This window comes from Hyla sarda, chromosome 8 (assembly GCF_029499605.1).
Source record: "Hyla sarda isolate aHylSar1 chromosome 8, aHylSar1.hap1, whole genome shotgun sequence".
Lineage (NCBI taxonomy): Eukaryota > Metazoa > Chordata > Amphibia > Anura > Hylidae > Hyla > Hyla sarda.
The window spans coordinates 98,139,295-98,161,839 of record NC_079196.1 but is presented as its reverse complement, the minus strand read 5'-3'; the positions used below and the strand labels follow the sequence as shown (position 1 = coordinate 98,161,839).

Below are 22,545 nucleotides of genomic sequence, written 5' to 3'. Positions count from 1 at the left end.
TCTAAATAACGACATTATATTGTTAGGAATTTTATATTGTGCACTCAGATCCTCACACGATCCGAGTTTCCCACCTTCAAAAATTTGTGAAACATATTTGTGCAACATCCCGTGCAAATTCCTGGGGGGACCCCCACCCATGTCGGCGATCGCCGCAAATCGCCCTTTCCTATTATCTTCAATCTCTTATGAGATATTTGTTTATCCAATGGCATCAATACAGTTTTATTCCAATTTATGCTCAAACCCGATTTTTCCCCAAACTCTTCTATTTTCTCTATAATACCCTCTAACACCTGTTGCGTGTTCCGAATGTATAACAAGATGTCATCTGCATGTCATCTGAGTGATATTGTGTCCCCTGTCCCCCAACATCCAAACCCCATATTTCTTATTCTTGTTGCTAATGGTTCAATGTAAAGGGAAAAGATGTGGGGGACAGGGGCAGCCCTGTCTAGCTCCCCTAGTTAACTGAAATCCTGACTGAGCCCCATTTACCAAAAGTTACTGCTCTGGGGGAACCATACAAAATTCCCATCCACTTCATAAACCCTTCTCCGAACCCGTATACCCTCATTACAGTCCAAAGGAAGGACCACTTCACCCTGTCAAAGGCCTTAACTGCGTCCAATGACAAGATGGAGCGGTCCCACTTTTCCCCTTCCATCTGCAGATTTCCGAACAATCTTCTCACATTGTCCGCCGTTGTTCTATCACTCATAAAATCCACATTGATCATTCGATAATAGCGAAGGCATTACCTTTGCCAATCTAACTCCTAAGGTCTTCATATCTGTATTTAGCAGCCGGATTGGCCTATACGCATCAGGTTCATGTTCATCTTTCCCAGGCTTCAAAATAAGCGTTATCACTGCCTCTTTCATTGAGGAGGGTAGAGTTCCCCTCTGGGACTGGGCCTCTTGATCTAGGTGCTTCTTTTAACACCTACCACACCCCACTTTTTGGAATTTCACCCTCCAATATTTCAGCATCTTCCTTTGTTAATTTTGATAATTAACATTCATCAACATATCTTTGTATATCATCTAGTTCTACTGTCAGTTGTGAGGTATTTAACTCCTTATAGAAATCTAAGAAAACCTTGGTAATTTCTTTCTGTTCTCTTACTATCCGTCCCCCATTTTCTCTAACAGCCGCTATCACTGTTTTATCTTTTTATAACCATCTTTCCGGCTTTCCCCCTTCTAGATATCTCTTCTGCTCAGACTGGAATATTACTTTTTTTTTTAGCCTTTGCTGCTAGTAGCTCTTTATACCTCTCTATTGCCTCCTCCCACTCTCTTCTATCTTTTTCTAATCTGGTTTCTATAAAATGCTGTTATGCTTCATCTACTTCCCTTCTAACCTCCTCTTGTAGCTTTGCTTTTTTCTTCATCTTCACAATTTTTTCCTTGCAGATGCCTCGCAATAACACCTTAAAAAGGCATCCCAGACAATCCACTCTGAGGCTGCTCCATCATTAATCTTGAAATATTCTCGTATTTTATCACCTATTTCATTATCTTCGCCCCATACTTCTATTTAGAATGGATCTATTCTCATTATTATCTGCTGTGTCTTTTTAGTTGCCATTTGAAGCATTAACGGTGCATGATCCGATATACTCCGGGGTTCATATTTTATATCTTCTATCCTTGGCATGATCTCCTTATCACCCACATTCATATCTATGCGGGATAGTGTTTTCTTGGATTTGTTATAACATGAATATACTATTGGGTTTGTCTGGGTCTCTCTCTCTCTCTCTTTCTCTCTCTCCAGTAGTCCACCCATCCCAATTCTACCACAATTTTTTTTGATCCTGTTATTCCACCATTCAGAATGTCTCCCTAACCTTAACCTATCTTTTCCTTCATTCATTACTGCATGAATGTCACCTATCACCATGATTGTAATACCTCCTTAACGTTAGCATACCCACATAATTCCTTAAATACTCCAGATGAGAAGGGGGGGGGGGGGGGGGGGACGGCACATAGACGAAGGCGAACAGCTGTCTTCTTCCCTCCAAACTCAATACCAGAAACACGTATCTTCCTCCTTTATCTACTTTTGAATTTAACACTTCTGCCTTCAACCCTTTATGAATTAACACACTTACCTTAGAGCAGTGGTTCTGAACCTGGGTTTGATCAAACCCCAGGGGTTCGGTGAGGCAGTCTCCGGGGTTCGGCAGGGAGGCCCGCCGGGTGTTTTTGCCTCGGGACATCCTTGTGTTCCGAAAGATGCTTTCAGAACACAGGGATGCCTCTGTTAAGTCCCTGCTTACTTTAAAAATGCAGGGATCGCCAGGAACTAGCGCACGCAGGGACGTCACGTCCCATGCATGCGCCCATGGCAGAGGAGCGCAGAGAAGAAGCAAGAAGGACCGCTGGCAGTTGGTAAGTGTTTACCAGCGGCGCGTCAGCTTTGGTGATACGACCCCCGATCCTCCGGTCCTGCTATGGCCGGCCCCGAGGAGCGGTGATCGGAACACTGAAGTGGGGCAGTACACAGGCATACCGCCTCCAGCCATCCTGTATGGCTGGAGGCTGTATGTCTGTGGGGGAATATACTGCACCAAATGTGGGGGGAACTATACTGCCAACGTAATGTGGGGGACTATACTGCCAACGTAATGTGGGGGACTATACTGCCAACGTAATGTGGGGGACTATATTGCCAACGTAATGTGGGGGACTATATTGCACCTAATGTGGGGGACTATACTGCCAACGTAACGTGGGGGACAATATTGCACCTAATTTGGGGGGAACATACTGCTGGCCTAATGTGGGGGACTATACTGCCAACCTAATGTGGGGGAACATACTGCCAGCCCAATGTGGGGGGACTATATTGCACCTAATGTGGGGGACTATATTGCACCTAATGTGGGGGGACTATACTGACGGCCTAATGTGGGGGACTATATTGCACCTAATGTGGAGGAACATACTGCCAGCCTAATGTGGCGGACTATATTGCACCTAATGTGGGGGAACATACTGCCAGCTTAATGTGGGGGAACATACTGCCAGCCTAATGTGGGGGAACACTACAGACAAAGGGAATCCAGCTCTCAGGATGTAGAAGAGGATAAGACATAGCTTTTAATAACTTATGTTAAAATGATCCAAAATCGATCACAAACAAAAAAAAAAGGGAGGGAAAAGGGGGGGACAAGCCCCTAAAACCAACACGACAACGCGTTTTGAGCTACAGAAGAGCCCTTAATCATGGCTAAAAGAGAATGGTAAAGACAGGGTTTATATATGCTGGTGGAAAAAACAAAATTAATGATCACACCTGGTTACGCCTGCAAGACCTCGGCGCTATGAACTAGCCCCACATAGAAGAAACAATGTTCTATATATCACAGAATACACGCATATGTGTGGGACAGTTCCAATAGCGCACCACAGACCGTAACATGCCGCCAACAGAGTATCAACCCAGGATAAAGCAGACATTAAGTGTTCACAAGTATATCAGATCTATGGCAATGCATGAAAATAATAAATGGATAGATGAAGACAATGATGATATTGGAATTGCTGCAGTAGCCACTGACAAATTAGATAGGATGTGAAATATGGCTGCGATCACTGTGGTAACCCTTAGCAACGTAAACCATACATGTACCTATAGTTAAAAAATGGAAACGGAGAAATGTCTTTATACAAATGAAACATAGCCAATACCACACAAAAGGACACCAATGTTGTGTCCATGAAAGATAAATATAGCAAGACATAATGTCCATGCAAATAAACATGTATTGTGATTGCTGCAGTAGCCACTGACAGCATGAAAAGAATATAGGTCACGGCTGCAATCACTAAGGTAACTCTAAGTAACATAACCAAATATATATCTAATCATATGAGATAAACATAATATTAGAAACAAATAAATAAATAAATGAAATAGAGGTACTCGAGTGTCAAGAATGCATAAAGTAGTGACATGCTGAAATGACATGAATGGCTAATTTTAAAGTAGATGCATGGTATGATGTGAGTGTGGCACCTGTGGTAACCTAAGGCAACTCAGGTCCGGGGCGCTACAAACTGGCCCCACATAAAAAAGAAGAAAATGCTCAATGTATAACACAAGATACATGCATGTGTGTAGGACAGTTTCAATAGCGGACCACAGACCATAATGGGCCACCAACAATGTATCAAAAATAGACATTATGTATTCACAAATAGATCAGAACTATCACAATGCATAAAAATAAAAGATGGATAAATGAAAACAAGGATGTTACTGTGATTACTGCAGGAGCCACTAGAAAAGTAGATATAAAATGCGTCTGCAAATACTGTAGTAACCCTTAGCAACATAGGCCAAACATGTGCCTGGGCATAATTAAGGGATGGAAACATGGAAAATGCTAAATACAAATGAAACATAGTGAGTACCACACTAAAGGACACAAATGGTATGTCCATGGAAAATAAATAGGACACAACATAGTGTCCATACATGTAAGTTAACTTATAATTGCTGCAATAGCCACTGACAACATGAATAGAATATAAGTTACGACTGCAGTCGCTAAGGTAACTCTAACATAACCAAAACATATATGTGATCATATGTGATGTACATGATATTAGAAACACATGGATAGAGGTACTCATGTATCAAGACTGTACAAAATAGTGACATGCTAAAATAAAATGACATGAATGATTAATATATGTACATTAAATCATTGCGATAGTTCAGACCGTTAGGTGCACGGGAGTCCAGGGATAAAATCCAGTATGCCTCCCGTGCAAACACCAGTCTGGCCCAATCGCCTCCTCGCCGGGGTTGATGGACCTTCTCTATCCCTATTATAGAAATACAGGATGAGTCACCCGAGTGTGTGTCCCTGACATGTTTAGTGAGGCCAGATGAGCTTCTATTTACAAAATCTAGAGATGTCATACCCCTCATATGCTCAGCCACTCTTACTTTAAGTTTTCTGGTTGTGCACCCTACATACTGTAGTGCACAAAGATTGCACGTTGCTAGATATACCAGGTGATGAGAATTACAGTTCATGAATCCTTTTATTTGAAAGGTGCTCTTCGTGACTGTAGATGAAAATGTATGTGTACTGGTGACAAATTTACACATGGAGCATTGTGATTGACCACATATAAATAATCCTGTTGTAGATAACCAGGTGGTATTGGTTTCTGTTCCTCGATACTCACTAAGTGATAGTTTATCTCTGAGAGATTTTGCCCGTTTGGCCACAAATCTGATGCCCTGATGTAATATGCTCGCTGTGTTGGAGTCTTGATGTAACAAGGGTAAGTGCTTTAGAATAATATTTCGAACATTATCAAAGTCTACTGAATAAGCTGTGGAAAAAGTTATTTTGCTTGATGATGAATTAGATATATGTTCAGAGCATTTGACTTTTTTGAGGTGCTAAAGATGTGATGGCCTTGGCTCGGTGTAGAATGGATGGTAGATATCCACGTTCTGTAAGTTGTTTATTGATTTCATGTGTAGTTTTATTGTACGATTGTGTTGTGGAAGATGCCCGTTTGGCCCTTATGAATTCTCCAATTGGCAGATTTTTTACTGTATGTGACGGATGGCAGCTTTGAGCATGGAGGATGGCATTTCCTTGACGTTGGTTTACAATAAGAACTGGTGTGTATGGTTTTAGTCATGTTGTCACCTATGAGTGTGACATCCATAAAATGTATGGAGTTGTTCTCCAGGTTGCATGTGAATTGTAAATTAAAATTGTTGCAGTTCAAAAAATAAAAAAAACGAAAGTGCCTCCTCCTGACTGCCTGTCCACACGAGGAGGAAGTCGTCTATATATCAGCCGTACCACCCCACCGACTGGCGATGGGGATTGACGGCCGAATACAGGTAGACCTCCTCCCAGTGGGACATGTACAGATTGGCCAAAGAGGGTGAAAATTTGGCACCCATCGGGCATCCTACTTTTTGAAGAAAGAAGTTTCCATTTAATGAAAAAAAAGTTGTTTGAAAGCACAAATGTTAAAACCTTTAGGGTGTACTGAATCAAAGTTGAAGAGTAGTTACTATATTTGGTCATGTGGTACTGCACAGCTTCAAGGGCCCTATTGTGTGGTATACACGTGTATTGGGCTGTGACGTCACAAGACATCCATTTGTTATTGACATCCCAAAACATCTTATCCATGGCTTGCAGGAGAGTTTTGGTATCCTGGATATACCCCATGGTGCGAGTAACAAGTGGCTGCAATAGGTGGTCTAGCCAGGCACCTATTCTTTCTAAGACCGAGTCTATGCCCGCAACGATGGGTCGGAGTGGCGGAGGAAAGACATTTTTATGTGTTTTAGGAAATCCATGAAATATTGCACATTTAGGTGATCGAGGTAGAAAATACTCTTTTTGTTTGGTGTTCATGATGCCTAAGGCAACTCCATCTTGCAGTAAATGGTCAGGCTGTTTAATTACACATTTTCCTTTCCTTTGTGGGGGAACACTGCCTGCCTAATGTGGGGGAACACTGCCTGCCTAATGTGGGGGAACACTGCCTGCCTAATGTGGGGGAACACTGCCTGCCTAATGTGGGGGAACACTGCCTGCCTAATGTGGGGGAACACTGTCTGCCTAATGTGGGGGAACACTGTCTGCCTAATGTGGGGGAACTCTGCCATTGCTGCGAAAATGACATGAGAGTGGCACTTGCCAAGGTAAAGCCACGCATTTCTGAACTGGTCTCTGAAAGACAACAGCAGAAGTCACACTGATTTGCAGTAAATATTCATTATGTTTTTGTGTGAAAATCATGTTTTCATGGTTTTGTTCTTAATGGTTTTGTTCATTTTGTGCACCTATGTATAAATATATACTTAAATATATACCTCCTATGTTTTGAATTTGGTGGGGTTCACTAGTTCCACCAAGGTTAAGAACCACTGCCTTAGAGTAACAGGTGTGTGTTGAGTGAAATTGCTTTGCAATCCACTTTCTCTGTAAAATCTGTGTTTTGTCCTTTGTTAAATGTAAATAGATAAATAATACCTGGTAAATGTTTATCTCTCACTTTATAGACCGCCATCTGCCTCACCCTATACGCCAACCCCTCACATTCCATATCAATACCCTCATTCAAGTAATAGGAGAGAGAGTCGCAAAACAATTGTCAAACATTTTCCGACAATTCCTCTATCTTGAGCCCCCCACACAGCCAGTTTTGCTTCCTCTACCGAGGCAAAAAAAACTATCTTTATGTATCACTATGTTTGGCCGGAAATAATAACGAGTACCTAATGTTTACTGCTCTTAAAGGGGCACTGCGGTGCTTACACATCTTATACCCTATCCAAAGTTTAGGGGATAAGATGCCTGATCGCGGGAGTCCCGCAGCTGGGGACGCCCATGATCATGCACGCGGCACCCCGTTTGTAATCAGTCCCCGGAGCGTGTTCGCTCCGGGTCTGATTACGGTCGACCGCAGGGCTGGCGGCGTGTGACGTCATGCTCCGCCCGTCAATGCAAGCCTACGGGAAGGGGCGTGATAGCGTAATCAGACCCGGAGCGTGTGGGACTGATTACAAATGGGGGGCCGCGTGCATGATCACGGGCGCCCCCAGCTGCGGGACTCCCGCGATCAGGCATCTTATCCCCTATCCTTTGGATAGGGGATAAAATGTGTAAGCACCGGAGAACCCCTTTAACCTCTTTTTAACCTAGCTTGCTGCGTTGCCCACAAATAATCAGGATACAGCATTATTTTACTACCATCAATTTCTTTATCTACTCCTCTAGCTGCCCTCAAAATTGAGTCTCTGTCTGCCGCAGATAGTAACCTAACCAACATTTTTCTTGGATGGGCACCTGGTAGAGGAGGTTTTGATGGCACCCTGTGCGCGCTCTCTACTTTGAATAGATTGGAAAGGCCTTGTTTGTAAAAATGTCCAGTTCTTTACAAACCCTCGGCAATCTTCTCCTTCTGTTTTTCTGGGATCCCAACTATTCTTATGTTTGATCGTCTCCCACTATCTTCTAAATCGCTCACTTTAGCACATCTTTGACAATTTACCCACCTCTGTCTCGTCTACCTTGTGTTCCATCCCTTTGGCTTTCTCTTCCACCTCATTCAGCCTTTCTCAAATTTTTTGAAAATCCTGTCTTTGTATTACGGTATCCTATCTTACCTCTCCTATCTGGTTTCGCCCTCCTCCTCCTCCTCCTCAGGTACACATCAGATACGCGGGATCTTCTACCCGATCAGCGGACCGGGTGATCAGAGCAGCGTCTCGCTCCTCCCCCGTCGATAGCAATAGTTATTTTGATTTTTCAAGTTCTTATTATAAAAAAAAATGGCTATTCCAGGCTGGCCAGGAGAACGGCATGTTTCGCAGATGGCGGGAGGCAGGGATCCATCGGGTAGGTCATTTACTGAGTACCACTGAACCTAGATACCTTTCTTTTGATGAGCTTAGGACGCACTCAGTTAGGTCTTGAACACTCCCTGCCATATAGACAGATTATGGCATTTTTTACGCCCCAGGTTACGTGATCTTGTGAAAGAGCATGCACCTACCCTCCTTTGATACATATATTTCTGCAGCAGATAGCATTCCTTATCGGGGTTGTATAGACATTTGACTCGGGGTGGTGCATAGGAAACTTGTGCTTCATTGTTTCGATATTGGGAAAGGAAGCTGGCCCAAGAGGATTTAACGTTGCCTATTTTGGAGGGATGGGGGAAGGTAAGAAAGGCTGTCTGCAATGAATCATGGAGGGATACTCAATTTCGGATAATGCACCATGCGATTTATGGGTTTACCTTCCCTAGGACACCTTCCCATCCTGATCGCCTGGAGGATTGTCCGAAATGTGGACAATAGGACTGACCTGTTACATGGTTTAGTGTCATGCCCCTCATCGGCGAGATTTTGGGCTGCTCTTTTTGAGGCGCTTCGAGGGAAACTTCATGTTTCCGTACCTTTAGACCCTTAAAATTTTACCTTTAAATTGTCTTACACATACCCCCGGAGAATCTATCGATTTCTCTTCTGTTGCACTTATTTCTTTTGGTAGCGAAGCAGTGTCTTTTGGCCCATTGGCTTCAACCTACTACCCCTGCACTTTCTGAGGTTTTTCTTCAGATGAAACGCTATCTTTTCACAGACCTAACAGATTTGAGTCGCACGAAAGAGAAATCGGCCAAATCCTTTTTTTTTTTTTAAATGGAAGCGGTTTATAGAATCCTTCCTTTCTGCGGAGGAGGTGCGTAGGGTGATGCTTCCGTTTAGGGACACCACATGGTATTTGAGGCGATCCATAGCAGGTACTCTGGAAAGGTTGGAGGTTTTTTTGTAGTTCACACTGGAACTCGGTGGGAGGGGGTTCAGGACACCTAGTAGAGGTGTTATGGGTCTTGGGTGAACTGCTACGCTTTTCCACATAATGTACTTTGTCGTACCGTGACTGACCACATTCTGATTTCCATTAGGGTTATTCCTATGGTCTCCCCGGCCGGAGAATTATTATATAACGTGGTGCTTGCCTTGGTTGGGAGGGTCGCTGGAGGAGAGGGAGGGTGGAAGGTGAGGGGGGATTTTGTCAGTGTCGGAGGGTGTGGATCTATGCAGTGAAGCGCTAGTCTCTGTTACAGACACTCTTGTCATGGGTATTATGCTATATCTCTGTTTACTCACTCTCTTTTGAGGGTTGCTTTTGGCATGCTGGGGGATTGTCCTGGCTGTCATGTGCTGTTTATGTTTTATAAAAACCAAATAAAAAGTTGTTAAAAAAAAAAAAAAAAAAAAAGGCGAACGAACCTTCTATACAGACAGTTTAAGCGTATGGAACTGTACCTCCGATAGTGATTTTAAAGCTCAAAGTAGTATTCTAAAAACTTGCTTTAAGGCTAAAAAATACCCTAGTGCCATTGTGAAGGCCTCCTACAAGAGAGCTAGTGCCCTGTCCCAAGAGGAGTCTCTGGTTAAGAGAAGCACTGACAATACCAACCAAGAGTGGAACACTAATTATATTACTACATATACCCGTGAACACAAGCACATCAAAAGATATTCTGCATAAACATTGGTCTATACTACTGAGTGACCCTTTTTTGTGAGAATCCCTCCTCGCTAAACCTGTGGTCAGTTTCAGAAGTGGGAGAACTCTCTGTAATATTATAACATCCAGTAGACTTAAGTAGAACAAATACTCCCTCTACTGGTAATTTTCTATCAGTATCTGGTGCATTCAAATGCAGTAATGTTCGGTGCAAATGCTGCTCTAATATTAATCACTGTGCTAAAACATTCTCCTCCAGGAGTACAGGAGAAACATTTCAAATTAAAACCCTCCTTAATTGCTCTACACAATATGTGGTTTATCTGCTTGACTGTGTTTGCGGGGTTCAATATGTTGATAGGACCATTAGATGCCTGCGTGAGAGTGTCACCAAACATAGAAACAACACCATCAATGGCTTCTTACTCCATAATGTCTCAAGGCATCTAACCCAACATCATAATCCAACATCATAATCAAGATTTTAACTGTATTACTCTGACCTCTATTGAGAGTATACCAAAAAGAACCCCCAAATTTTCAATGCTCTCCGAAAACGAGAGAATTACTGGATCTATAAACTACAGACACAGGTTCCGTCTGGTTTAAATGAACTCATCAAGTGTTCACTGTGATTTTATTGTTCTTATTCTCACTGGCTGATCTACCACTAGATTTATAGTGACTCAGTCTTCTTACCCTAACCATTGAAAAAGGGGACGTGGCTCCCCGAAACGCGTCTGGTTATAGACTGTTTCGCTGCACAGAGATTGGGACTTAACAGGGATGTTCCGCTCCCCCAGCAGAGCCTGACAATGTCCTTCTGGCCAATGAACTAGACTTTATGGACAACCCCCGCCACCACTACGTTGCTCACAAAAACATTTGTGTGCAGATTGTGGAATATGGTACCATCTCTAGTAAAGGTTAACACAGGTCAGGTAACAGACAGTTGGTAGAAATGTTAATCAGGCAAGGACAAAAATTGGCTGGCTGGTTAGCATGGACACCTAGGGTTACACCCCTCCCTTTTCTGGATGCTCCTGTCTCCTTAAAGGGGTACTCCCCTGGAAAGCTTTTTTATTTTTTTAATGAACTGGTGCCAGAAAGTTAAACAGATTTGTAAATTACTTCTATTAAAAAATCTTAATCCTTCCAGTACTTTTTAGGGGCTGTATAATACAGAGGAAATTATTTTCTTTTTGGATTTCTCTGACGTCATGACCACAGTGCTCTCTGCTGACATCTGCTGTCCATTTTAGGAACCTGAGCAGTATATGTTTGCTATGGGGATTTTCTCCTGCTCTAGACAGTTCCTAAAATGGACAGCAGAGGTCAGCAGAGAGCACTGTGGTCATGACATCAGAGAAATCCAAAAAGAATAGCATTTCCTCTGTAGTATATAGCCCCTTAAAAGTACTGGAAGGAGTAAGATTTTTTAATAGAAGTAATTTACAAATCTCAATTCACATAGAAGGTAGTGCGGCACTGCGTGAGTGTACTGGATGTGGGATGGCAGGTAGAAGTTGGTGTAGCTGTAATGCCTCAGGTGGTGCTCAGATAATGCAAGCAAAGTTCATGATGTCCGTAAAGAGAAATGAAATATCGGCACTCACCAGTGTGGCTGCAGGGTCTTCTTTATTGAGATATACTCACATTCGGGGTACAGAAGAAAGGGGTGGTGGGAGGACAAGTGGTGGCGACCGAGCTTTAGTTTCGCACACTTGGTGTGCTTCGTCCAGCCATCATGTGAGTATGTCTCAATAAAGAAGACCCTGCAGCCACACTGGTGAGTGCCGATATTTAATTTCTCTTTACGGACATAATTTACAAATCTGTTTAACTTTCTGGCCCCAGTCGATTAAAAAAAAAAAAGTTTTCCACGGGAGTACCCCTTTGAGGCTGGTTTCACATTGCAGAATTTGGCTCAGTATTTTGCATCAGTATTTGTAAGCCAAAATCAGAAGTAGAACCTTATAGAAACAAGAAAATGTAATGGAAAATGTGTACATTTTCCATGCTTTAGATCATAAGCAGTGTAAGGATTACATTTCCTGGCATGTTTCTGCAATAAATAAATCTAAGTGATAAAGAGACAGTAGCAGCCAGACGTGGAAAACTCAATGTGTCCCATGCCCTGACCAGGAGTCCTGGGTCTCTCCCTTCCCTCAGGGTTGTAATAAACTGTTGGCTTGGGCACAGTGCACACGGTAAGTGCTTGTCATGATATTTACCTGCTCTGCAGTAAACTATGAACAGTAAGGCTGTGATTACAGGTTACTATTACAGAGGTCTGAACTTTAAACCAAAGAAGGAGCTTGCTCACACTATCGATAGTGTCCTGTAATTCTTACTCCTCTCTTCATAGGTAATGATGAACAGAAAGTATAAATCAAGCTATGCTATTACTGTGCCTCGGTGACTGGTACCCTCCCTTTTATCTTCTGCAGAGAACAAAGCATGTGGAAGAGGCACAGCATCAGTTTTATTGTATCTTTCTATTCTGTGACCTGTGAAAAGTTTATGGCATTAAAGGGGAACTCCGGTTGAATAATTTGGTGCCAGAAAGTTAAACAGATTTGTAAATTACTTCTATTTCAAAATCTTAATCTTTCCAGTACATATCAGCTGCTATATACTACAGAGAAAAATTGTGTAATTCTTTTCAGTCTGACAACCGTGCTCTCTGCTGACACCTCTGTCCGTATCAGGAACGATCCATATTAGAAGCATATCCCTGTAGAAAACCTCTCCTGCTTTGGACAGTTCCTGACACGGACAGAGGTGTCAGAAGAGCACTGTGGTCAGACTGGAAAGAATGTCACACATTTCTCTGTAGTATATCTTTAGTAGACAGCAGCTGATAAGTACTGGAAGAGTTAAGATTTTTAAATGAAGTAATTTACAAATCTGTTTAACTTTCTGGCACCAGTTGGTTATGCAAGAATTGAATAACAGACCTTTTTTCTTTCAAAGACCGCTCCCTGTCTGTCTCCACTTTGGGTGTGGCATTAGAACTTGGCTCCATTCACTTCAATGGAACTGAGGTGCAGAACCACACCTAACCTGGAGACAGATAACCCCTTTAACCCGTCCGCTTCTTTATTCCAACAGAGAAGTTTTAAATAATATACAATATGTTTTTCCAATTTTCTGTTATCTAAAGCCTGAATACATCTTATAGACCAAAAAATGCACACTGTAAAACAATCTATATATGGCAAATATGCACACATGGCAATACCAATGTGACTGTATGCCATTGAGCATGTAAACAATGAGTGACAACTGACATTTTAATGCATTCTTGCCAAAGTCATTACAGACACAAAATGCACGTGTGGTGTGGAGTGGATAAAAAAAAAAAAAAAAAGTAGAAGTAGCATCTGTTTTATCTAATTCAGTATGGTCCACACCTTGTTTTGGCTGAAAAACTGTACAGCAAAACAGCATCATAACTGTAATAATCTATTTATACCCAGGACTGTATCTATAACAAGGAGGCATCCCCTATGTTTAGAGGAAAGAAGGTTTCTTCACCAACACAGACTAGGGTTCTTTACTGCAAGAGCGGAGAGACTACGGAACTCTCTGCCAGAGGAAGTGGTCATAGTGAACTCTGTAAAAGAGTTCAAAAGGGGCCTGGATACATTTCTGTAGAGTAATAAAATTACAGATTTTGATACTACATTTACAGGGACAGAATGTTGATCCAGGAATTTATTCCAATTGTCATATTTGGAGCCGTGAAGGAATTTTTCTCCTAGTACGGGGAAATTGGCACCAGCTTCATAAAGGTTTTTTGCCTTCCTCTGAATCAACACAGTAGAGATCCAGTATGGAGAAAGGTTGAACTTGATGGATGTTTGTCTTTTATATACCTTATGAACTATGTTACTGTGTATGAGCAGCCTAAAAAAAACCTGAATATCAAATCTGAGGACAAAGTTTGTTTGCTATATGACCACTCTAGCCAAGCACACAAAACCAGAGCATGAACCAGACTTTATTGTTTTTGATGTGTTAAGGTTTGGACCAAAATGGTGGAATATTTGTTGTACATGGAACATGACATCAGTTGCTTACCTGAGTGCGGTGCATGTCCATGAACGGTACACGCCCAGTAGCTAATTCACAGGCAGTGATCCCAAGACTGTAGATGTCTGACTTCACATTGTATCCATGGAGGTCCTAAATATTAAAATGAATATTAAAGGATATAAATCTTTTCAGATACACATTCCATATTAATGAATTCCTGTCATATAGTAGCAAACTAGTAGATTTTATAGGTATGTAGCAAAGCAGACATTTCTGATCACTATAAGCTGGCCATACACAAAAAATTGATTGGACAGAAAGGCTGTTTGTGTCCATTTCTGTAAATTACACGCCATAATTCGCAATGGCCAACCACAGATTGGGTGACAAAATATATGTATGGTATGACAGCTGTTTCACCCGCATGTGTGGGCTTTGTCTGATGAAGCCCGCACATGAGGGTGAAACAGCTGTCACTGAGTTTGCGGCGTCCTGTACTCCCATCCTCAAACCATGAGCTGCATAGGATTCCTTTACTTCTGCAAGGAATAAAGATGGAGTTTGTTAAACCTGAAAGATGCGAATGCTTTCTGATATCCTTCATGCAGTGATTCATATCAAGCATTTTGTGCACTATGGAAATGCACCTCCACCTGCTCAGAAAAAGTGACTTTAGCTGCATGGTTTATTATATGCTACCACTAGAGGGGTATTGATATATATTCTATCAGAGCGGTGCCGAGGAAATCTGTATCTCTGGACTAAGAAGGTGTATGACATCGTTGGCAAAATCTGGCTGATTATTTGCCACTTTGCATAAACTCAATTGAAGGGAAACAAAAGTTCGTCTGGCAAAAACTGTGAAAAAGTGCTTAATTTTTGCACAAGATCTAGGTAAACTCAAAGGAGGAGAAACAGTATTTAAAGGGCTTTTCTGATCTTACATAAATAAAATTAAAATGGAATCTGTCAGCACTGTACCAGGTACAGGGCTGCAGACAGACATGGGTGGATAGGTGATAGGGTGATAAGACAAGTCACACCTTTGGCCTTGTTGATGGCAGTTTACTGAGTTATAAAAGCATGTTTTTTCCTTAATAGCTTAAGTGCCACAGAGGCAGCACTGAGCTGCGGCATGGATGCCTGTCCCTCCCAGCCTTCATGACTGAGTGACATACAGGGCCTTAATGCTGAAAGTAGGGTCCTATACATCATACAGGGCAGGGAGGGAGGAGTGTGCATGCTCTGGCTCAGAAGTGCCTCTGCAGCCCTCGTGGAAAAATGTGCTTTTCTGCAGCCAATTTCCATAAGCAAAGCCAATGATATGACTTAATTATACCCCTCTATCTATTCACCTGCATCTGCATGCCTTTTGCGTAGCTTAGCGATTACCTTTGATCATTGCACCTAGACACATTGGTGGAAATCCTCAGCTGTGGGAAATATTATGGTGCATTTAGGTGTATTAGAAATTTTTTACTGTGTTAAAAAATGTTTTAAACAAAGCTACCACATTTTACAGTAATGCAGTTTTTTACAGGTGAAAGATGCTAAAAACCTGCACAAAACACACATTGAAAAATCAGTTTGTCTTTTGTTTTTGACTGTAATTTGCATAATAAATGACTTAATTACTGAATCACTTTCAGAAATGAAAATGGGATAATTCCTTTTACAGCGCACTACCTTTACAACTCATAGTGTGATTAGAGTCCAACCAACTTGTGATATGACGACAGGTTGTAAGTAAATTATATTGGCTGAAATAAAAGTGAAATACAAAGATAAGAGAGAAATCTCTTTTCTAAAGAACTTATCACATGTCCTTTGGGGAACTAGTGGGGATATTGTTCACTTAATTCCTACTAATTCCTTCTCATTTCAGAGTTGTTGACATTACCAACATTACCTGGGACAGGCACCAACACAAACTCACTGGTCTGCGGCCTTATAAGATCACTGCTGCAGGTAAGGTTATCCCCTTTGTAGCATATATAGGGTTTGGAGCAAGTAACGTACAAGCTAAATATGTAGTTTAGTAAAATGCATTAAATATACACATAGTATATAATTGTTGGTAGGAAAATACTGACCTGTCTTAGTAGCTCAGGACTCAACCATGGAAGCATTGTAGTGCTAAAATTAGGAAAATGATATGCCACCTTGGCTTTTTCACCTCTTTTAACCATACTATAGAGGTGACCAAGTCCTGACAGAGATACAAGACCGTCTTCTGAAATAAGGATGTGACTCCCCTTTACACTCCTGAAAGACAATAACATTTTCAATTTCAAAAGAATTTAAATCTATAAATAACATTATAGACAATTTAGCCACGACATCTTTCACACTAGCTGCCATCACAAATGCAGCAGTAGTGCAGGCGACACCTATTGCCCTACTGCAGACTCACGCTAGCATTGAACCTGAGCTCCCTTCCCTTGACTGTGCTGACACCTAATCCTAGATGTCAGTCACTGCTAGAAAATGGGCAGGCAAAGGACAGAAACAAGAGGACTGAAAAGGGAAGCAGAGCTGCACAGAAACACTATACCTTCAGAAAATGTACAGAATATAGACACTAAACTAAGTTTGCCCCTTTAAATGGGCTGTTGGGAAGATATCTCAATATATGTTGCAACTGATTTTTTAACAGATTGCAGATGTATACTAGCAAGATGTGTAAAACTATAATAGGAATGGGCCCTGTTGTACTTTTATTTAACCTGTTAAAGAATGAAGGGCATACAGGTACGCTCCAAGCGGCTTTGTAGCCAGTGCAAGAACTGTGCTTGCTTCAGAACAGCGAGTGTCGGCTACTATCAGTAGCCAGATAATCATTGTTAATGACAGGCAGTGGCGATCCCACCGTTGCCGGTCATTAACCCTTTAGACACCGTGATCAATGCCGATCATTGCGTCTAAAGTGAAACAAAAAATGTCTGGTAAATGAAAAGTTAGCATTTTTTTTAAAAGTCGTACAATAATAAAAAAAACTTTATAAATTGGGCATCAAAGTCAACGTATAATTTTTACCAAAGTGCACTGCATAAAAACCAACCATTTTATTATAAATTTCTGCCTGCAAATATTAAATGTTTTGGTTTTATGGTACATCTTTTGGTAAAATGAAAGAGGTAATTACAAAGTACAATTGGTCTCGCAAAAAACAAGCCCTCATATGGGTCTGTAGGCAAAAAAATTAAAGAGTTATGGATTTTAAAATGAGAGGAGGGGAAAACAAAAAGGCAAAAATGAAAATCGGCTATAAAGGAATACTATTTTAAAGTGCAACTGTCATGAGGTTTGGGGCATATAACCTAACCAGTGTCTGTGTATGGTGTGTAGAATATGTATTCAGTTGGATAGGTGTGGCCAGGGGTTCAGTATGCCCCGCGGCCGCCACGCCTATCCCCTGTACCAGTGCTGGGACCACTGTGTGATTGACACAGGTCCCAGCGCATGCACCCCTTATCCTTCATTTGTGAGCACCAACCAACATTACTTTATGGAGCGCAAGCGCTCATTCCCACTGTCTCGTGCCTTCATGTGCCCGGACAGTGCCCGTTGTTCTCCTCTTCTTTCTTCTCCATGCGGGGGACACGATGGGTGCCTCTGCTCACTCTCTGCCTCTAGTGTTGCCCAGGTGCACGGAGGCGTCAGACGAAGTGCTCGCTCTGTAAAGTAATGTTGGTCGGCGCTCACATATGAAAGATAAGGGGCGGATGCGCTGGGACCTGTGTGTCAATCACACAGCGGTCCCTGTGCTGGTATACAGGGGATCGGTTTGGCGGCCACGTGGCATACCGAACCCCTGGCCACGCCTATCCAACTGTCAGTGGCTGCAAATAAAAGCATTTTTAGGATAATAAAAGCTGGAATAACAAAGGTAAAATTAAGGCTGGAGACATATTCTACACACCATACACAGACTGTTAAGTTATGTGCCCCAAACCTCATGACAGTTGCGCTGTAATGTGTAAGTGGTGGCCGAACTCATTTTGTTGCTTTGAAGTCATATTCTCAGAAGCAATGAAATCCTATAGGGAGTCAGATGGATGATAGTGCTAGTGAACTTTTTAACACAAAGGCACATTAACTAATAGTAATTACGGTTAAAATTTCATCTATTTTGAGTGTTATTAAAGTACTGTTAAAATCATAATGAATTTCACAGTCATGCGGATTATAAACTATAACTGTCACTTGTCAAAAGTATTCATCAGGGCAGGTCCGGTAGCTAAGACCCCCACTGATACCTAGAATAAAAAAGGAGAAGTGCTTGTTTGTGTGCCATTTCTCTCCACTGTCTCCATTTTGCTGTGTACATGCTCCATAGACTTACTATAGAGTCTGTACACAGCAGAGTGGAGACGGTGGGGAGAAAATGAGTTCAAAGGAATGCTTCTGTCTGTTTACATGGCAGCTCCACAGATCAGCTGTTCAGTAAAGCTGAAGCTCCAGTATATACAAAATGAACGGGGCAGAAGCAGATCACTCCATTCATTGTGTTGTGGAGGAGTCAGTAACGTAGCATGGCCATTTCACAACGAATGGAGTGATCTGCTTCCAGCCCTGTTCACTGTGTACAGCAGTGGTTTCCAAACTGAGGACCTTCAGATGATGCAAAACTACAACTTCCTGCATGCTCAGACAGCAGTTGGCTGTACAGGGATGCTGGGAGTAATAGAGTTGAAACATTTGGAGGTCTATAGTTTGGAGACCACTGGTGTATAGAATGGATAAGCCATCAATGTTTAAGTAACAGAGAACCGCCATTATGTTAAATATATATCACATTCAGTCCTACCTGTGGATATATCCATTCTGGTGTAAATAATTTAACCCTTTTAATGTTCCATACAAAATGTTTGCTATTAAAAGTTCATTCATGCCATCAGGATAATAGGTCTTCATGAGATTGCTGGCAGAACCTAGAAAGAAAAGATTTATTCACTATAGGTATTCTTCAAACCATCAATATGTAAGATTTACAAACTTATACTTCTCCCTATTAGAAAACAGACAGCTAAAGGTTGTTAGTAGTAATACCCTATTCACTGGAGCTCTACAGCTTGTTTGTTTCGTGGACAGCATAAGCAAAAAAAAAGAAATAACTTACCACATGCCATGAAAGGGTTAATAACCCAAAGCCATGTTCCAACAGTAAACATCTTCCAAGAAACCATAATGTTATGATGCCGAAAAAATGATGACATGGCAGCTTCATTCTGAAATAGAAGAATTTCATTACAGCCATGAAGTATGTAGATATGACAAAATGAAAGAAGCAATCTGATTGGTTGCTATGGGCAATTGCTCTATTTACATGAATTGTGCCCAATTTATTAGTCAGCATCTAGAAAGGGTACTTGGCTTAGAAAACGGGTGTGATTAAAATATGCCAACCTGGGGGCGTGGCCTGGCTGCTGTGGTGTATGGTTGCACACTAACTGAACTCATTTCCCGGCTTATCACCACCTAAGGCCGCCCGAAGTTGCCTCATCCCACTTCTTACAACCTCAGCAATGCCGGTAAGAAGAAAGAAGCCGCTCCGCCATCGCTCTCTGGCCAAATTCAGCTTCACCCCCCCCCCCCCCCCCCGAGAGGCCTCGGGGCAAGATGGCGCGGCTGAAGCGCGCGAACAGTCCTCATCCCCGACACAGTCACTGCATCGCAGCCGCAGCGCTACTGCATTCTCGCTGCTGAGGCGCAGATCCTCCTCAGACACAGCATTACATGCCTCCTCCACCATGCCTTAAACGCAGAACGGAAAAAAAGGACTTACTTCGATAACTTCATCTGATGCTGAGAGGCGCTTGGGCCCTCGCAGCTGTGGCTCTTCACTGGGGCCGCGGGTCAGCTCTCCCGCACTTTCTCCCCAACCGAGCCTAGCTGGACAACGCCTGCGGCTGTCCTCCATACACGACAGGACGGAGGTAAGACAAGGGGGAACTCGATCGTACTGGGACTATTGAAACTCCAGACCCCTTAGCTGAGATCCCTGTGCTGAATCAATACCTGATACCGCTATGAGGGATATGCTTATGTTCTTGCGCACCACATTTCTTCAACACATGAACAAACTGGTGCACCCTCTACAAACAGATGTACATGTCCTGGAGGGCAGTGTGGATCATTTAGAGAGCAAGTTTGGGGAGTTTGCTGATTCTCACAACTCCCTCATTGATATGCACTATGAGGCGGAAGACGATATCCCAGCGTTAAAAGCTAAGGTGGCAGATCTAGAGGACATTTTAGCCCGGGTACATTTTTTCCATATCAAGAAGAGGCTCATGGAAACAGTGAGGCGCAACAACGGCTTACCAGCTCCTTAACACAACGTCCTCCTGTATGCAGACTTGTCTGCAGCTACGCTTCAAGCTCACCGTGCCTTACTGCCAATAACCACTGCGCTCCGAGCAGCCATTGTGCCCTATCGATGGGGGTTCCCGACCCGTTTATTGATTAAAAGAGATAACACTATCCATGTCCTCAGGACCCTGGCCAAAGGAGAATCCCTGCTGAACTCTTGGACCATTGTTCCCGCATCATCTAAAAGCATCTCGCTCAGGACCCAAGGCTTTACAGAGACTGGGATGTTACTTGAACGTGGTGGTGATTGTTCCTTTTTGTAGGTCTGCGTGCCCTGGTGTGCTGCTCGTGCATCGCAGTTTCAGAGTAGACTGACCCCCACTCCATTGTGGACGGTGTTTGGCTAAAGCCGTCCTTTACTGTTTATGTCATTGTTTTGTATTTGTCCTTGTTGTCCTGTTTTATTGTTGTATGTCACAATGGCAATTCCTTCCTATATAGTTTAATCTATATGTTCTACAAAGTAATGACAGGCACACGCTGGCTGGGAGGTGCGTCCTGTCCGAGTATTTTACGGACTTCTGATACCTACCATTTTACATGCTTTTTTAAGATAGTCATTATGTTTGCTAGCCTTAATGTGAATGGGCTAAATGCTCCGCATAAGAGGTCCCATCCATGGAGGGAAGTTAAAGCTCTCAAATGTGATGTTTTGTGTCTACAGGAAACGCACCTGCTGGTTGATGATGCACCCAGACTAACACATCCCCTATTTCCGCATTTTTTCCATTTACACCACAGTACCAAATCCAGAGGGGTCTCGATCGCTATCAAACATACGGTGGCCTTCACATTAAAAGAGGTAATCTCAGACCAACAGGGAAGGTACGTAATCTTACAAGGTGTCATCAATGCAGTTCCACTAACCATTGTGGCTCTATACGCACCCAATTCAGGCCAACTTAGGTTTTTAAAGTGGTTATTGAAGGAGGTGCGCAGCTCGCCTTGGGGATTCTTACTTTTCTGTGGCAACTTTAACACTATCTAACCTGGACACTACCTCTACCTCTCACTCTCTCTGCAACCCTCTCTTTTCTTTCTGAGAAGGATTTATATGACATATGGAGAGCACACCACTCCACAGAAAAGGATTATACTTTTTTGTCAACTGTCCACAATTCTTACTCACGCATAGACATGTTTATACTCCAAAGATCTCTCCTTACAACATATTTAACATCCTCTATTCAACCTATTAAATGGTCGGACCATGCAGCCATTACCTTGTAACTTGTAGACACGGTCTCATCCCCTAACACCTACACCAGGAGAAGTAACTCACTCATTTGGTCCCATCCCCAATATGCGGATTGCTTAAAAAGCAACATAGAGGAATATTTTTTCCATAATGTTATGTCAGTGGCAGACCCAATCCCCTTGTGGAATTGCCATAAGGCGGTAGTCCGCGGTTCCTGTATTAAATATGGGTCCTTGATCTGGAAGCAATGAGAGCAGCGGTTGCAAGAAACATTGCAGCGCTGGAAATCAGTTGATCAAGCCAACAAGGTTACTCCCTCCGCGGACCGGGCTGCAGAGTTAGCCTCTCTGCGACATGATCGCCATTGCACTTTGTTAACGACCAACGAAAAATCTTATCACAAATTAAAAGCTACTTACTATTCCCAGAATAATAAAGCTGGAAAACTTTTAGCCAGTAGACAAAAAAAAGTGGCAGATTAAATCCCAGATTGCTCATTTTCTCACACCATGCTCTACACCCCATCAGATATAGCTAATGGCTTCCTTTCCTTCTATTCTAAACTACATAACCTGAGAGACACTGTCTCCTCTCCAATGGATAGTAGTTCTTCCACTAACGTTTTTTTTTTTTTTGGCTGCCCCCACCTCCTGTCCTTTTCCTCGGATCAGCTTGCTAAATTGAACGCTGAGATATCCTTGAAGAAGTTCAGAACACAATTAAGTCACTACCATCTGAGAAAGCCCCAGGCCCAGATGGCTATATCAATGCATATTATAAAAAGTTTCAAACCCTACCGTCTCCCCATTTAATGATAAATCAAGTATATAAGGGTGTTGCCATATACCAGAAAGTATTGAAGAATAAGTCCCTTCAGCAATTT

General features: G+C 42.4%; 1 protein-coding gene across 5 annotated transcripts in view; it reads right to left on the bottom strand.

The window, feature by feature from the left end:
- Positions 1–22,545, bottom strand: part of STRADB (STE20 related adaptor beta) — a 91,705-nt gene that overhangs the window by 42,343 nt on the left and 26,817 nt on the right. For all 5 annotated transcript variants that reach the window (XM_056536272.1, XM_056536274.1, XM_056536270.1 and 2 more), the window contains 4 exons: positions 19,212–19,320; positions 18,900–19,023; positions 16,183–16,354; positions 14,135–14,239 (listed from right to left, as the gene is read on the bottom strand). In XM_056536272.1, the coding sequence (XP_056392247.1) occupies positions 14,135–14,239; positions 16,183–16,354; positions 18,900–19,023; positions 19,212–19,320 (510 nt within the window). The remainder of the gene's footprint in view (positions 1–14,134; positions 14,240–16,182; positions 16,355–18,899; positions 19,024–19,211; positions 19,321–22,545) is intronic.